This window comes from Grammomys surdaster, unplaced genomic scaffold (assembly GCF_004785775.1).
Source record: "Grammomys surdaster isolate TR1022 unplaced genomic scaffold, NIH_TR_1.0 269, whole genome shotgun sequence".
Classification (NCBI taxonomy): domain Eukaryota; kingdom Metazoa; phylum Chordata; class Mammalia; order Rodentia; family Muridae; genus Grammomys; species Grammomys surdaster.
Genome location: NW_021604710.1, coordinates 2,016,371 through 2,035,474, shown reverse-complemented (window position 1 = coordinate 2,035,474; position 19,104 = coordinate 2,016,371). Strand labels below are relative to the sequence as shown.

The 19,104-nt window shown below is 38.7% G+C and overlaps 1 protein-coding gene across 5 annotated transcripts in view; it reads left to right on the top strand.

The window, feature by feature from the left end:
• The window catches only part of Tpk1 (thiamin pyrophosphokinase 1), a 311,282-nt gene that overhangs the window by 218,560 nt on the left and 73,618 nt on the right, over window positions 1-19,104 (top strand). For 4 of the 5 annotated variants that reach the window (XM_028776415.1, XM_028776416.1, XM_028776412.1 and 1 more), the window contains one exon: window positions 12,905-13,016. In XM_028776415.1, the coding sequence (XP_028632248.1) occupies window positions 12,905-13,016 (112 nt within the window). Of the gene's footprint in view, window positions 1-12,904; window positions 13,017-16,523; window positions 16,617-19,104 lie in introns of those variants that run through there. The other variant, XM_028776413.1, reaches the window with a different exon arrangement.

Sequence of the window (19,104 nt, the reverse complement as noted above, 5' to 3'; positions counted from 1 at the left end):
AATGGCAGGCTTGCCCAGCCCCCACAGCTAGCTCTAAGCGGCCATCTGGCCCTAGTTCCTGCAGCTGGCCCTGCCAGTGTCTAACCTATTCTGGCTCAGTTCCTCCGAACTCTTAGCTTACATTTATCCTGAGAACACCGCCGGCCCGTTTCTCTGGCTGGCTTTGCTACGCCACCTGGCAGGTTTTCCTTCTGTGAACCCCTGGAGCTACTGCTCAGGTTCAACCAGCCATCCAGCCCTCAGCTTGGCTCTGCTGATGCCATGGCTACCACGTGGCTACACCCTCTCACTCTCCCACCCAAACTGCTGTGAATGGAAAACACCAGAGAATCTTAATTTTAAAATTAACCAGAATGACACAACCACTGGGTGTGGAATCTATTGTCCTAAACTCATCATCTATTCTATGTTGGAAATTCTTAAGGTGGTGGAAGCCGTACTGAGTTATAACAATTCCCTGGCCTACATCCTGCACATCCTCTTGCCCTCCACCTCGCTGAAAAAAGGCTGATCCTTTCTCCCATGTACTTTTGTCTCAGACCCAGAAAACCCAGCTCCTTATCTTTGTCCAGCAATTGGCTTCCTGTTGTCTTCATTAGCCAATCAAATAATTAGGGGAAACCCCCCTACAGGCCAATACATGCATGTTGTTAGTAAAGAATCCTTCATCACTCGTTCTTTCAAGTGTAGCAGAACATCCTTTCTCCTATGTTTGCATCAGCAAAACATTCCTTCACGAGTCTGCCTTAGTCATTAACCTGTGTCCACTTCAGAAAAACACTCTTTCATCTGTTTGTCCCAGCAAACCACCATCCAGCACAACAGACTTTCCAAAGAACCCTTAAGTTTCCACTTCAGCCTATAGCCAGAGACTGGACAAGAAGTTGGGACTTTCTGTTGGCTAGTTTATTTTAATTATATAAATTAAACAATATTTTGATAACAACCTTTATCTTGCTCCTGTGAACATAGATTCTTTGTATAGTAATTACTGCCAACATTTTGGAGTGTTTGAGTGTCTCATGGCTGCAACTTCAGTCTTGCTGTTTTTTGTGATAATTGAGGCTACCCTCCTGTTAATCCTGAATGGCAGGGCTGGCAAGGTAGCTCAGTTGGTAGTACATCTTGTGTGCAGGCGCAATGACCTGAGCCCCTAGCACGGATGTAAAGGCTGAGCCTGAAGTGTAATGATAAGGACGAGAGGGGAGACATAGGCAGATAGCAGGGCACAGTGCTACCTGACCTGTCCGAATCATCTGCCGCCAACTCAGTGGGAGATAAGAGATCCCAGATCAAGGTAGAAGGGAGTATGATAGAAGAAGATGCCGGAAGTGAACCTTTGACCTTCATATGTATGCAGAGATGCACATGTACATACGTAACACACAACAAAACCTAAACAACTGAATTGTACATATTTCTTCATAGCTCTTATGTTAGAATATTGAAATCTCCAAGCACTCTGAGGAGCCCAAGTATGCATAACATTCATCTTCCCTGAGCCTTTTCTGAGCAGCCTGAGTCAAAAGTAGGTCGTTCCTGTAGAGCTTCCTGGTGATCCTGTATTCATTCTCCAGTGTCTTCTCTCTCATTTTCCTAATCTATGCACAGCCATAGTTAAATGAAGGACTTGGTCCCTTGAAAGCATACGGACTCTTCCATGCCACTTCTCTTCTTCCTCCCCCACTCCCTGCCCCATGTCCCCCATTTGCTGCTGAGTTCTAAGGATGTAAAGTTTACCAAGAGTGAACCACTTCACTCCATCTTCACGAAGGCAGTTGAGTAGGTTTTCTACACTGTTTTCTAGAATCATTGGAAAGGAGCTCCATCCTCCACCAACAAAGCATTGCAATACACGCATGCTTTCTGTTTTCCCTCCTTGGGTTTCATCTTCTTTGAACGAGCATCTTTGGGAACCTGTCTTTTCCATCCACGCATGGCTCTCACACTTGGGTGTCATTTAGCTCCTGCATCTTCGTTAGCGTGCAGACCCTCGCTTCCCCCAGCAGTGCTTATTATCCTTTGAGGATAGGCCAATTTCAGCCTTTGCCCTGGTCCTGAGCCATGAGGGAGAGGAGTACTGAACAAAAGGATGACCTGTTGCTTTGCAGGCCACATGTTCAAAGTCATTTCAGTGATTTGAGAGTTTAGTATTTAATAGGAAAAGTCAGGATAACTCTCCACAGCCTGTACATTTGGAGTGAGTCAAAAAAGGTTTAGCTCATTAGTTCTAGTCCCTCTCTGTTTTTTCTGGTTTTTCTCTTTCCCAGAGGAATCCTTACTCTGATGTAAAAGACTTAGTAGGAAGCTAAGAACATACACTTAATGGGAACTCTGTCCTCTCTAATGAAATCCTGGCCATGAGCCTCAGGTTTTTTTGTACCCTTGTGGAAATGAGGACTTGCATAGATTTCTAAGGAGGCCCATGAAATCTATGCTACTCAAGACAATTCACTAGGATTCCTTTCCATGTACACCTTCCTGTGGCATGCACTTTTTTTTTTTCTAAAGGAAATGAAAATCTCCCAGTGCCTAGCTGTGAAGCTTCACTCCTGTGGCATGATGTGTCAACAATTGCCTTTGACTTGATATTACTGTGCATTCTCTACTAGAGCTGTCTCTGGTGTTTATTAGTATACGGAACAAAATAATATTGATAGGTGCTTTACGTGAGCTACTTACTCATTCCAGTCACTCTGTACCATTAGATAAGATCCGTGTTTAAAAAAGAATAAAGTAATTGATAGAAGGAGTTTTATTATACAAAGTCCCACGGCTCAGTAGTGGAGTATACAGTCTACATGGGGTCTCAGTACAAAACGCTGAACTGTTGATACCAACTGATGCCAAAAAAGATAAATAGATTAATAAAGAAATTGAAGTCGAATCACAGTATTGTTAACAAATTTTCACCTTGTGACTGCTAATGAAATTTTATTATCTATCCCTAAGATACAAAACTAAATGGAAAACAATATCTAAATTTTCATACAGATAAGTATATCCATACATCATAGATTGAAAAAGATGGCTTTAAATTAAAGACTGCTATTTTGCCTAACACTTTTTTTGTTACCTTTTCTCAGGTATACCAGTACATTTCAGAAATGTTTGATAACCATGACTGTAAATATTTTAAATACTGTCACTATCAGTAAAAAAAAAATAAAGAAATAAAAATAAATTTCCAGTGCCTTTTCCCTAATGACCTCTGCAGCAAAGAAACAGTGATCTTTCATGGGGGAAATTCAGAAGATTTAGCTCTTTTTTTAAATTTTCCAGTTTAAAGTGTGCCTTTCTCTTCCTAAACAGTTGTGTATCTATTTCACTTGCCAGCATGGCATTGGCTCTTATTACAGCATGACAAAATCGTTCATGTTTTGGTCATTTTTGGAAGTAAAATAACTATGTTGTACTTGGACTTATTGTGACACACAGAGGCTAAATTTGATTAATTTAAATTCAGAGGGTAAAAGTGGAGTGGTTATTGAAATGCCAACATTACTCAAGAATGGGATCTTTCCTTTTATAACCTCAGAGACTGTTTTCCTACCAATGACTCTAGAAATTAAGCTCTAAGAACATCGTTGGTGCAGCTTTTCCAAGGTGCCTGCATTCACCAGTAAAAATGCAGTGTGCTTCCCATGGAGGTGTGCAGGGGAATGCTATCAGTTATTTAGAAGCTGATTTATACCTGAAGAGAGTGGCTGCCACTCTGTGATTTCAGGGAAGCTGGGTATCAAGGAGCAATTTTCAAAGAATTGAAAGCTGGTGCTAGGTTATGAATAAACTCAGGAAAGTTCTGACCTTCCCTGTCAAATGATAAGGCTGTAAATATGTTGGCAACTCCACTGTGATGTAAGTACCTATTTTTTCCCATCTCTGTGAGGCTCCCAGGGTACAGAGACTCAGTAACAGCAAAGTAAAACAAAATTTATTATATGAAAAACAATTAGAAAAGTAAATAATCCTGTATATAGTACACAGGAGGCAGCCGCTTGTGTGTTGCCTCTGAAATATGTCTGGAATTAGATTTTTCCCATTGAAACAATAACATCATAATGAAATTTTAAAGGCAGATGTGGTCGCATTTTACCGTTTATTTAAGTGAAGACGGCTTAAGTGACTATTGGATAGAAAATGAGATAGTATGTGATTTTTTAATGATTTCTTCCCATTATGCAAAATTTATTTTATAATATGAATAGCTCTTGCTAAGAAGTACTCTTTTAAATAATTCCATAGAATGTATAACACACAGGCAGCATCCGGTTCCACATGTCTACGTGATGTCTGTGGGATCTGACTTATCTAGTAACTCGTGGGGATCATTTCTTCTTTCTGACCTTAGTGCTATCAGGTTGACAGCTCAGAAGAAAATAAAGACAAACAGGAAGGAATCATTCCAGATAATTTCTGGGTACCAAGAGCTTTTGTGGGGCTTGTTTTGGTTTGGGTTTTTGTTTATTTGTTGTTTTGTTTTTCTTTCCCTTTAAAACACACACACACACACAAAGAAAAATAAACTCGCTAATCCTTCACTATTTAAAAAGAGATCCTTTTGTTCTTTCGAACAAAAGTTTAAAAAAACTGAATTTTCTATCTCCTGGTCACTTAAACCGAAAGGACACAGAAGGACGGAACAAAGACGACAGCCAGAAGGCAAATGAAACAGTACAGGCCACGGCATCTGGTCAGGGCTGAGAGCAGAGAGCTTTAGCCGACTGTTGCTGTGTCTTGGAACCTGTGTCTCAAACAACTGTAATCATGTTTTATCTTGCAAAGTTTCTCTATGCTCAGGATTTGGAAGTTGGCTGGCTCTTCAAGCAAAGGGTCTTAGGAGACTCATTTGTCCTGGCATTGGTTCACTGGTGGCATGCAGCCCACTCACACAGCAGGCGAGCTGGCATTGGTTGTCCATATATAGAAGGAACAGATTAGTCTCCCAAAAGAGCCCTTGAGGTCTTTGTGACACAGTGACTAGCCTTCCTCAAAGAAGCAATCTTCAAGCAAGACAGCAGCTGTCCTTTTCTTTTTTTTTTTTTCTTACAATTTCAGCCTCAGAATTTACAGAGCAACAGCCTGTCCATCACTCACATAGATAGGTTTCATTCACTATATGAAATATAAAGAAGAAAATACCACATGGCACTGTTCATGATACCGTGAGTATCATGTTGGATACACTACTACAGAGGAATGTGACAAACAAAGACGTGGCCTCACTCATGCAATAGGAGAAAGTAGACCTTCAGTCAAGTAGAGGTTAAATGTAAATAGGTCACCCTGAGTGTGAAGAATGATAACATGGCACATGCTATTTTAAACACTTATGACTCTTATATTGAATTATCCCCTCATTGTAATAAGCTCTTTTTCAATACAGAAATTGAAGAAAATTACATTAAGGTGTGTTTCTTTTGGAAATCTTACCATGATTTTGCCTCAGTGAATCAGAAGTTACTTTCCTTGATTCCTCCAAAAACAAACAAACAAACAAACACTAAAATTAAAAAAAAAACTACACAAATATCAGTGCATTTACATTCTGATTTGAAGGGTTTGCACATCTTCTAGAAGAGGTGTGAAAATAAGAATACTGTATCATGAAGACTTGATCTGTACAACTTAAAACAGGTACATTCTAACATGCTGGCCAAGTTTGTCCTAATTTCATTTCTACTGCTGTGATAAAACACTCCAGCCAAACACAACTCACAGAAAGAACAGGTTTATTTCATCTTACAATTCTAGATTACAGTCCTTCATTGAAGGAAGTCAAGTCAAACATAAATGCAACCTGTTTACTATTCCACACAGAATTACCTCCAGCCAAGAACTCAGAAGTACATGAACCATGGAAGATACTGGGCACTGTTCACTGACTTATGCTTACCTGTACACCCCCAATATACCTCTCATAGAATGATACTGTCTACAGTGGGCTAGTCCCTCCTACATCAGGTGATAATTAGGGCAATCACCCATGAACATAGCCACCAGCTGGGTTGATCTAGCCACTTCCACAGTTGTAACTCCTAATTTTACTGTCAGTTGGGTCAAGTTAACTAGCTAGGACTACTTCTCAAATTGCTTCCTGAATATGTTATTCTAACATTCTTGACAAAAACTGAAAAGCAGAATTTCTAAAATTAAAAGTATTCCATTTTGTGGTGTCTCTGTTTTGTTTTGATAATAAAAAGAAGAGCAGATTGTTAGTATTTTACAAATCAAATTATTTGTGCCCCACAACTACCCATTTATTCCAATTTCATAGATTTGAAAACAGGACCTGTACTGTTGGAAATGGATTTAGAGCCATAAAGCTTTTAGCACCTATGCAGTTGACCTTTGAGCAGATACTGATGCCATCTATCTCAAAACTAGGGTTCATTAACAGTGACGGATATTCTCCACACTAGAGGTCTAGAAAAGGGAATAGGCACATTCAGAAAGCTAAGTTTATTTCTCTTAGTCAACTTGCCAGTATGAGCCAGGTAGGTCTGGCTTATTTCTTATAAGGTTCAGGGCAACTGCCCAGTGACGCGCAGACTGATGGATAAGGAGATCTTCTTGAGAGATGTGAGCGAGCAGTAGTGAAGGTGCAGACTCAGGGTAGGAATGAAAGTCATCTGAATCTGTGTAGACTATACTTGATAGGATTCCCTTGTGGGTTATAGGTTGTGTGTGAATAGGGAAATTTTTGGCCAACAGCTGAAAGGATGGAGCAACCATCAACAGAGAACAAAAGCTGAATAGGGTGGGCTTGAGAGGAAAGATCAGATATAGTAAGTAAGTTTTTGGCCATTGAAAATCAGAATTTGGAGGAAATATGGACTAGTATTGGAATCCAGGGATTGACATTATCTAGGTCACTTGGCTGCAGACAGTGTGGTGGGATATGGAGAAGTGTCCAACTGAAACTCAAGAGACCAGAGTCAAAGTCCTACAAATTAAGGAGTTTGGAGAGAGAAAGAGGGGCTTGCCAGTCAGGTATGAGTTAAAATAAAAACCCAGAGAGGCCTATGTTCTGTGAGCCAAAGAAAGATGATAGTTCAGAGATTGAAAATCCATGACAAACCTTATCAAGAAATCAAGCCATGTGAGAATGAATTGCTGACAATTGGAATTAAATATCCAGAGACCATTGGTTGGTTACCTGATGAAAGTTACTTTTGAAGAGGAGAAGGGTACTTAATTGGAACAAATCTAAGAGAGAAGTAAGTTGAAGACAGTAAAGGAAGACAACCATTTCTAGAAATTTTAATGTAAAGAAACAAGGAGCCATTGGCATGTGTAGTTTGTATAGATACTTTAAAGTTTAATGACTGATTTCATAAATATTTGTTATATTCCTGTTGTTTGACTAAACTGCTTATTGCTATAACAATTAGGATAGGTCAGAAAGGTCTGGGGCAGACCTGGGAGGACTGGGAAATGAGTGTAATTGGGTTCATTGTATGCAATAGTCATACACGCCATTGTTACTGAGAATTTCAGAAAACAAGGAATATATTGCAGACATGGTATCGGTTATGAATTATCACAAATTCTTGGAATTTTTCCAAATGATGAACAAAGAATGATGTATATAATATTTATTTACTAAGTATCTGGACAAGTAATCTTCTTTAGATACCTTAATGGAAGTATTCTAACATAAATGTTTTAAATATTTTCTCTTTGCTAATATTTTGCACTATTCTCATGAGGAATAATCACTTACTTTTTTAGAAAACATACTGTGGAATATAAACTTGTGCTTGGAGTGAACTCTCAAATAAAAGAGCATACATAAATCAGTATTCATAGTTTAAATGCCTAAGTCTCTGTTCTTAGAGCACTTATTATGCCATAATCAAGTCCTAAAGTGATATAATAACAGAGCCATATAATTTCCATTTTACACAACAGATGTCTACACAGCATATATTGTAAAGTGTGGTTTGAGCACTGTTGACAAGGCATTCATAAATACTGGTGAGTACAGTTTTATCCTAGTATTTAATTAGATGAACATTGGTAAGGTAGTTCTGAGCCTTTTGTGGGTCCTTTCTGTTCAACTGGACCTCCCTTACCATACTGTAAAGCCCCCCTCCATCTAGTCTACTCAAATTTTCAAGTAACTTTTCAAAATTATTGACACATTTTTGTCAATAATTATTCTGTTTTCTCTAAACAATTTCCCAGTCAGATATTTATTAAACATATAAAGACCTTCTCCTTCTGTGCTGTTAATTCACCCAGCAAAATAAAAGCAGGCTCTTTATCATTTTTTAGAGTCACAATAGGAAGCTGTTTACCAGATGTGCTGTAGTAACAAAATGCTGCATCTTGTGGCATAGGTAAAGTTGGCAGCAGTTGAAAGAAAATGACTTATCAGTGCTAAACGGTAAACATTAGGAGATCAAGTACAAAACAGGGCTTGCCTTTCTTTGTGGATTCTCCTTTTGAGGTTGGAGGAACAGTGGATGTGCAAAGACTGTGGCCATCCCAACCAGGCTCTGCATCTCATGGAAGAGCACTCAGTGAAGAATATTTTGAAACTTAGTCACTACGCTGGCTCATAATGCCCTTCCATGTAGCTTGCTCTGGCTCCACTGTTAGTATTGTTTACTCCTGGAATAAGTATTCTTAGATATTGCCTAAAATGGAATGCTGAAAATAAGCTTCCAAGACTTAATGTGGCAACACTTAGCAGACTCTTTACTCAATTCCAATAAAAGGTGAACAAAAAGATGGGGTAGGACATTAAAAATAAAGAAGCATGAATGACTGTGTGAAGGAGAATAAAAGGCATGTTGATTTTCATCAGTATGAATACTGAGATAGTCTAGATTTAGGAGGCCCCAAAATGTTAAAGTTATATACAGGGTGCTTGGCTGTGTCTTAGTGTGTGTGTGTGTGTGTGTGTGTGTGTGTGTGTGTGTGTGTGTGTGTAAAACATATTTTAAAACTGCTTTAATGTAGGCTATTTAATCTAACCTACTACTCTTATGTTTTGATTTCTATACCTAATAAGAAAAACTCAAAGTGTCTCATGAGTCTTCTAGCTCTGAAATCTTACAAATGCAAGTTCTTTCTGTTTCGAATTATGTGATCAGTATCATCATGAAAATTTACTAATCCAAGTTTGTGAGTGCACATAGAAACAGCTTCTTCTGCTACACATAGTGCGGATCCATTTATCTTCTTCCTTTAATTTTTCCTGCAGACTATTTACTTTCTTGCAGTATTTGCTAATAGATTTTAAAGTACCGGGTGGAATGGTAAAAGATGCTAGAGGTTGGCCTTGTGTTTAATCAGTGTGCAGGAGTATTCCATTCCTACTAGGTCTAACTGTGTACTTGCACTGTATACAGAAGTCAACACAGGGTGTGTTTTGATCATTTATAGTAATGTAATGAATGACTGCTTTGTGAATCACCAGTATCTTGAATGTGTGTTTGGTGATCTTCTCAATTTGCTATGTATTTTATGAGGCTCATTCTAAGACATTCTAAAACATTGTTGTGCAAATGTTGCCTTACTTCATAAAGTCAAGGACTTCAAAATATAAATTGAATTAAGCTGTCTTTATATTCGGCATTTTTCAATGACAAAACTAGGGCAGTTTTTTTCAATTATGCCTTCATCACTTGCAATAAAGAAACACAGTACAAAATGCGATGGGAATGGCCTCTTAGCCCTCAGTAGGTATCTATCTGTCTGTATGATTTCCTGTATTAGGAATTACAGTCTGGAGAAACTGATCACATGATACTTACGCATGATTTCCAGTACACACACCATGGTACATCTTTGCTGCCTTTTTACTGGATTATAGTTTCTTCACAGTAAGGCTGCTGCATATGTTCTAATAAACACAACTGAAGAGGCAAATCGTGATTGATTTTTGTTGCTTCTCTACTGTATAGAAGTGCTTTTGACTTCAAAGAGTTATCTTAGCTGAGAACAGAGGATGGAGCAGAAACCTGTGCAGTGATTCATGGGAATATCTGGAAGTGAATGATTAGTTCATGTGCCTCTGCTCTTCAGTGATGCCATAAATCCTGCAGGAGTTCTTTAACGTCAGGCCGGATGCCTGCTTGTGTCAAATCTCATATAGACTAGCATATATTATAAATTGAGAAATCTAGGGAATGAACAAAAATTCCTTCACCCAGTCATTCATTTTTTTAGCGATGTCACATTGACATGCCGATAGAGGATGAAAGCATAATACTGTTCTCTTTTAGCCATAAAAGCTAAATTTGCATATTTATAAACACTGAGACCCTTCACATATGGCAAAACACACTTTTAAAGCAAGAGACAAAATGCTAATTGACGATAGTCTAAGACCTATATGTGACTTCCCAAGTCTCTAAACCATTTTATTCCCAGAATGAAAATATTAAAGTGCATTGGTTCTTAGAATAATGAGAAAAGCCATGAATACCTAGCAACGCCAAGTAAGGAGGCTTCCCACTGCGCTGCTTAAATCAGTGACTTTACAGCCTCGCTTCTCTTGCCAAGATAATAAAATGTAGCATGTGTATGTGCTGTTTCCTTTGCATTATATATTGGAAGCTGAAGAATCATCTCTCAGGGAGTTAATATCCACCAGTTGAAAAAAATTATTTTCTTTCTTTCATCATTCTTCGCTACACTTCTCTAAAACACCAAACATACAGTGTCTTTAGCTGGATTCTACCAAAACATAAAGCAGTCCAAAATCAAGGAGAAATGTAATTAAAAGCAAGAGTGAATGTCAATACATTGGAAACAAGATACACCCATAATGTGGGAATGCCTCCTTGATAAGCAATAGGAAGTTACCCGCATTGTCAGAAATGTCAGAGGGACACCAGTCTGGGCCTCCGTGCAGAAGCCAACCATCCCTCTTCCAGCCCTCTTGAGCCCTGTATATGCAACCCCAAGCCAACGCATTGCAGCTTAGCTGTCAACCTCCAATTGTGTGGCATTTCTGCCACAGGGCCCTAGAAGTGCAGCCATAAACAGGAAACTGGGCCAAGTTCTACCTACGTGATATGCTATCACATAGTTGTCTTCTGGAGCCAAAATACTCTAATGAACTGGGAATTTTCTGCCACCCCTTCTACTGACAACTGCTGTTATTATAAAGAAAACATCTTCACCTCTTTCAGCATTTGTTAAAATGTGCAGCGTGTGGTTTTCAGGATGTTGGGCTGTATTGTATTCTGATTATATATCTACAGAGAGAATTGTTTTGCTTTGGAGAAAAGGAGGGAGTGGGGGAAATAAGTGTGTGGTAAACCATCCAAACTCAATCACTTTAAAAGAAAACTCTACAAACCACCAAAGACATACTTGCCTTGCAGAGAATGAAAGACTTTTAGAGGAAAGTCAGAACAGTTGTAATGGCTGGTGAGAAGTGACTCCTGTTCCCATTGGGAGGTGCTGCTCATCTAGAGAGGGTTCAGACCCACCATCCTTCCCACGTCAGTCCTGGTGAGGGAGAAGGAAGGATTGCTATGAGGCAGTTTTAAAACTTACACATTCTTCCTTGTAGAGAAGACTTACAGTTGAGTACATTAATCAGATTCCATACAGTCCCCAGCCCGCATGCACACACATACACTTCCTGCAGTGTGTTCCTTACCATGCCTCCATGTGGCTCCTTGGTAATGAGTAAGGACCTCGTGTTGTCTCATTACTGTCACTTGAAGTGTTTATATGTGGAGACACAGCTCTGATGCTAACATGGAGGTCCATGCGTGAACAAATTGTGTTTTTATACAACCTGGAACCAATTACCCATGAGTGGCACTACCCATAGCGGGCTGAACCCTCCACTTAATCAGTGATCAAAAGGATTCTTCACATGTCATCCCGCAGACTCATTTCTGCCACTCGGGCACGTTACATGGACCCCACAGTCTATCCATGCTTCTGTATACATATTATCTCCTGCATGGCACAGTACATTGATTGTCCTCTTCTCTCCCAACAACAGACATCAAGGTCATAACTTGTGTGATTATCCTTAGGCCTGATCTGATTGAATATTTAAGTAAAACATTCCCTATTTTAGTGCCTTTAGTGCTTTCTGTGGCTGTAATAAACACTAACCTAAAGCAACTTGGGGCAGAAAGGGTTTATTTGGTTTACAGTTTACAGAACATCATTGAGAGGAAGCCAAGGCAGAAAGCTGAAGGCAGGAACTAAAGCAGAGGCCACGGGGGGGGAGTGCTGCTTACCAGCTTGCTTATATATCATCACAAGACGACTTGCCCAGGGGCAGTACTACCCACAGTAGGCCAAGCTCTCCCACCTAACCATTAATCAGGGAAATGCCCACAGAAATATGCCCACAGGTTAATCTGATAGAGATAATTCTTCAATTGAGGTGCCCTCTTCCCAAGTGACTCTAGTTTGTGTCAAGTTGACAAAAACTAACCAGCACACCTATGTGTATATTGTGAGGATATCAATGATGACCACGGGGACAGGCTAACATTTACAGTGCTTATGTTGAATTCTGAATATTAGAAACCTGACTCATAGATAAGTAAAGATTTTACTTGGGAGATGGTCTTTTATATGTAATTGAATGCATATTTGGATGTAAGTCTAGAATTCATTGTCACAAAAGGTTGTATCTTCAGCAGGTACAATGGATGGTATCTTTACAATTGGTAGGTCTCAAGAATAAGACTATTTGTGTGGCCCTGGACATATTCATCCAATGTTTCAGTGTAAAGCTTATAACTAATAGTAAGCTGATATAGAAAAGTAGGTCTAAATCAGATGAAAGAATGTGCTGAGTTAATTTGTGGCTAGTATGATGATAAGCCACATTAAGTGTTATTAGCTGGTTGCCAGCATGCTGCAGGTTGTTCCTGTCTTGCCCTTCTTCATACTTGCTCTTCTTCTTCAGGGGAAGCACAGGCTCCATGTAGACACTGGAATGGAAGGCAACTGGTGTGGCCTTATTCCTGTTGGACAGCCTTGCAACCAGGTGACGACAACAGGCCTGAAATGGAATCTCAGTAAGTAAAACCCTTCTAGAAAGGAAGGGTTTAGCTTTCATGGGGAAGAGGTTGTTGTTTTGGGCAGAGATGACTCTGAAAACATGAGCCTCTGGGTAGCCTCTTCTTCACAGACATGTGCACCATGCCTGGCAGTTGTTGTCTTTGGTGTTCATATAGGTAACCTAAGGATGAAATGACAGGCTGATTTCTGTAGCCCCTGCCAATTTCTACCACCACCATCTGAGTGTTTCAACTTTTATGCCCTCAGTTGTCCTTGTCATTTTCTCTTCTGTCATGTTGCCTGGATCCACAGAAGTGGTACTTGTAATTTCCACTTGTTTTGGTGATGACTTATGATAGCCTAGCAACTTTCTTATAAGCTATATGGGACATTTGTTTATCTTCCTTGGAGAAAGTCATATCATGTTTTTGCTGCTCTAGTAATTGAATTGTTCCCTTTGACCTAGGATGTGAGTCCTTCACATGTTCTAGTTGTGAGTTCTTCATCAGATATATGGCTGACTGATATGTTCTTAAAATTCTTTGCTAGTATTTTTGGTTCCTAAAACTTAATTAAGTTAATTCTGATGGTGTAGTTCTCTTTTTCTTGATTTTGTTTCATTTTGTTTTATGCCTCTTGATGCCATGTCTATGTTGTCCTCTGCTCTCTTGATTTGTGTACAGGAAGCATACTTTACTTTTTAGAAGTAGCTTGCGTTCTGAATTTGCAAGTTGTTTTCATAATTAAACCTGTGAGCTTTCACAGATTAGCTGCTGTTATTAAATATTAAAATGTTTTCCAAAAATTTTGAGCTATACTAAGCTATGCAAAGACTTCCTGTCTTAAAAAGAAAAGAAAAGAAAAAGAAAATAAGAATCTGTTTACTAAATGAATGCTGATGCACCTTTCAAAGCAAAAGAAAAAACTGCCAAACATGGAATAAATCAGCCATGATTAACCGTGATCTCTCTAAAGCTGTATAAGAGGTATGTACAACTATGGTATTATTTTTTAACATGTTCACCACTGAAATAGTTTGAAGATAAAAAAATTATTTTTAAGCCTTTTCTATGATTCAGTGATGAAACAATTAGGAAAACTGGAGATGCTTTGAAACACATCTAGAGACCTGTCAGTTGGAAAGAGGAGAGCAAGTCTCCTTCCTGTATTTAAGTGTGTGATGGGCTCTCAAGCTGTTCATCTGAAGCTAATAGGAGCTCCCATTAGAAGTATTTTGGAAACATTGTAACCTAAATCAACTGTTTTAATTCCCACATTTTCCATTACTTACAAGGATCCAAGGAAGACAGCAGTAAGTTCTCTCCTAGATCTAGTGCTGACTGCATTTCTCAGTACTGGTACGAGGAAGGGTAAAGCACTAAGTCAAAGGAGAGATGGAGGAGAGGGACTGTAGCATCCTAGTCTGGATGGTAATGGGAGTCATAAGTCCAAGTACACTTCCCTGAGCTCTTTACAATACCCTTCATCCTCCAGTTCCCACAGCTCTATGCACATCCTGATTTTGAAGAATAGTGCTCTCTTGGAAGTCTGTAATGTTTGATCTTGCCTAAATACAATGTGCCATTATTCATTTGTGTGGTTATGGGTTGCTTCAAGTTTTAAAATAATTGTTTTTCTCCACATATTTGTGATAACAGATGAAAAATGCATGATGGGGCACATCTGTAATTCAGAGAAATGCAAATCAAAACCACTTTGAGATTTCATATAACACCTATCAGAATGCCCAAGAACAATAAAACAAATGACAGCTCATGCTGGCAAGGATATAGTAAGGTGAAAACTCATTCATTGCTGGTGGGACTGCCACCATGGTAATCAGTATGGCCATTTTCCAGGATACTGGGAATCGATCTACTTCGAGGTCTGCCTATATTATTCTTGGGCATATATCCAAAGGATTCTTAATCCCACCGCAGAAACACTTGTTCAACCATGTTCCTTGCTGCTGTCTTCTTAATAGCCAGAAATTGGAAACAGCATAGATTTCTGTCAGTAAATGAATGGATAAAGAAAATGTGGCCCATTTACACAATGCAGATTTACTCAGCTATTAAAGAAAAATGAAATCATGACATTAGTAGGCACATGTATGGAACTAGGAAAAAAAATCATTCTGAGTAAGGTAGCCTAGACCCAGAATGATGAACACAGTTTTATTCCCTTATATGTAAATATTAGCTTTTTAAGTCAATGATAAGCACACTATAATCTATAGAACCATAGATTTATGTATAGAGTAAGGGACTAGGAGGTGATAGATATCTCCTTAAGAAAGGAAAATAGAATAGATAGTTGTGGATGAACAAGGTGGAGAGAAGAACAGGAGGATCAAATGGAGAGGGAGAAGGAAGAGGGGGAGAAGGAACTACAGGGAGAACAGCTAATGTTAAGGGCCATTGGAAGGGCTGTATGGAAAATGATACAATACAAGCTTCCTAAAATCTATTAGTGTATGAACGAAATTTAAATGAAATTGCCAAATGACAGAAGACATGCAGCCCAACTGGGCGTCTCTCATCATGACCAAATGAAGCTTCCATTGTCAGGAATGGCTATGTCTAATCAAGTTGTTGTCCAAAGGGGCCCCATGGGAACCCCCAAACAACCCAGGCTATTGCCAAGGCTATTGGATATTCTCCACAGAATGACAGCTAAGGAAACAAGGTCCTCTAAACATAGCAAGACTGACACAGATATAAACTCTCAGAGAGCCTGCAGGGATCTGACCCGGATGGGTCCCAGTGCTGAAAGAAACACAGCCCCTTTCCCTCCCAACCTAGTAGATATTTCCAACTAAAAACCATTCACAAAGGAAAAAATCAGTTCCCTCAAGGGAGTCTCACTGGGGATACAAACCATTCGTCAGGCCAGTCCCCATGCTCAGCAGTAGATGATCAAAACAAGCAAACGCAGTGACATCGTTGGAGATTCTTTGTCTCCTAAGGTCTTTACAGGGCATTTTTTTAAAAAACTTATAGGTCTTTTGCATTTCTGTTACAGCTTCCAGTTTTATGTTTTTAGTGATTCCTATGTGTATGAAACATGTACGTTGTTGCTACTCTAGTTGCTGGTATAATCCTGGGAGAATGGGACATAAAAGTGAGTCACACTAAAGTTTCATATGGTAGCCCACATTATTGAGAGCAGCAAACAGTATATACTCTGCAGGTAAGAAGAGTCAACTCAGTAAAGTGTACAATCACAAGGACAAGCCCCATGAGGCAAAAATGTATTTTTCCATAGAGGCATCTGCTATACCTAAAGGAGCACAAAAGCACATTTCTGAAAACAATTCTGTGTTTTGAAGAAACTGAAGTCACAAGATTCTTGTCTTGTTTTCTTGGAGTTTTCTCACAAGCACTTAGAATTCTCACACAACTCCATACCTATACTGTGTTCTAACTGTATGTCTATCCATCTACATGTGTATCTCACAATTTTTCTTCAGTGCTTTTTCTTCTGTTTGTTTTATCTTATTATATTTTATTATTATTCTTAAGATACCAGTGTGTCTTCTAAGGAGAGACAGAAAGGATGTGGATGCTGCTGAAAGGAAAGGTGGCAAGCAACTCAGAGGAGATGGAGGACGGGAACCATAATCAGAATATATTGTATGAAGAAAATCTATTTTTAATAAAAGAAAGACAAAATAAAAATAAATGTAAATAAAAGATAAATACAATGAAATTGTACATGATAGATTGAGTCAAAGTTAATACTCAAATAACAGAAAGTTTTCACTTCTCACACCACTTGTTACTGTGGAAAGTTTCAAAAGCCATTGCAGTAGACAGAAGCCTCCCTGGTTATCCTTCAGTGGATGAGGATGCCTAGTCTGGACAACCTGATTCTCTAGCACATTGAGCCTGTTCTTGATTGTGGGTATTTTGTAGCTCAGGGTCCTTTGTATTTTAACTGCTGACTATGGTTCCTATTTAAATAAGTCACACATCTTCTTGTTCTATACAAACAAAATAAGTCATTATTGCATGTAACTAGACAGTTTTTTGTTAGTAGATTTATTTCAGCAGCCCTGACCATTGATGTGTCTGTTGTTTAACTCTGCTTTGGACTGTTGGCTTTATTTTCTAGTTTGGTCATTAATAATAGAAATAAAATACTTTATTTATTTCTTCTATTTTTTTTTACCTCTTAAAATTATTCAGTAACACAACATAGTAGCACTATGACTTAGGATATTTAAAGAATTACAAGTTGTTATAATCTTTTATTTAAAAACAAACAAACAAAAATCTTTGTGCTAGGACTGGGGAGATAGCTCGTTTAGTAAAGTGCCACATAAGCATGACACCAGAACCCATATAAAAAGCCAGGTGTGGTGGCTCCTGTTTATAACCAGCAGTTCCAGGGAGGTGAGGGTAGACACATCCATATAACTACACATACCAACAACACTTGCACACAGGTATAAGCTACACACACTTTGTAAAAGAATATCTTTGCCAAGACCAATGTCATAAATATTCACCCCTGTATTGCTATTTATAGGAGTTTACCTTTGGGTTCTGGGTATCTACCTTATATTAATTTTTAGAAGTGATATGAGATAATAATTCAGATTAAGTATGTTGGCTCCTATGAAGAACTCAGCTGTGATTCCCTTAGGGATTGTCTGGGTTCTGTACATCACATTGTAGAGGACACACATCTCATCAGTGTCAGATCTTCTAATCGTCAACAGAGACTGCTTCTCATTTACTCAAGTCTCTTAACATTTTGGGCACATTTTGATGACAACACTGCATTAATTTACAGTCCTTTTGTTCCATTAATTCCCAAGTATTGTTTTGTTTTTATGCTGTTGACAGAAATATTGTGATTTCATTTCACTTCACTTGTATCAAATGTGTATCAATTGATTTCATGTTCCACAGCTGTATTAATCAAGTTTCTCTACAATAACAGAACTTACAGAATGAATCTCGCTATATATGAGTTATTAGAGTGCTTGCAGACTGTGGTACACCCAATTCAACCTAATGGGTACTTATGAATAGAAGGTCTGAAAATCCAGTAGTTGTTCAGTCCTCAAGAGAGAATATCTCAGCTGGTCTTCAGTATACTCTAGAATCCTGAAGAAAGTAGACTCTACCAATGAAGGAATGGACTTCCTAGCTAAAGAAAGAACAGGCAGAGAATGACCTTCCTTCTTCCATGTCCTTTATATAGGCTTCTAGTTGGTTTAATTAGAGGTGGGTTATGCCACATCAAAAAGATATGGATTAAAGGTGTGTCTTTCCACCTCAAAGATCTAGATTGGAAAGTGAATCTTCCCATTTCAAATGGTTTAATTAAGCAAAAATCCCTCAGAGGTGTACCCAGCCATTTTGGAGTTTTAGTCAATTACAGATGTACTCAAGTTGACAACCAAAATACTCATCCCAATAGCCTTGCTGAACAGTTTTTGTGGGTTTTTTTTAGGGAATTCGTTAACATTTTCTTCACTTGACAATGTCTGCAAATAGATTTTATTTATTCTTTTGAAAACTGGATATCTCTGATTTATTTTTCTCCACAAATATGAAGACTAGAACCATCAGTAGAAATTTGAATATAATTAAAAGTGAACATCATTGGCTTGGTCCCAGTCTTTGGAGAAAAGCGTCTATTGTCTCACAGGATTGTGTGTTTATTCACATTGATAGGTCACTGACAGCAGACCAAACAAATGATTCTACCTAATTCTATGATGATAAACCAGTGAGTTTACTGTGGTTACTTATAGAGATTGAATAAGAGGTTATGTACAGAATCGTGGTCAACTCAAGGGTAGCCGCCTCACAACAAAAGCCAACCCCACTATGGGTGATGAGTCACAAAAGCTGTATCACTAGAGTTCCCTTGGCTTCAGTAAGGAGTCTGCTGTCAGTTGTGCAGAGAGACTCATAAGCCTTGTATTTCTTGTGAGTTTCCTGATCCTCCTCTTTGCTGGGCTTCTTGGATCTTAGGCACTTTCCAGCTCAATTCAGGAGAGAACATTTCAGTTTGAAAGAAATATCTACACTATATGTCATCCTTTGATTCATACCTTAGGAGTCAATCTGTGTCTCCTGAAAATGT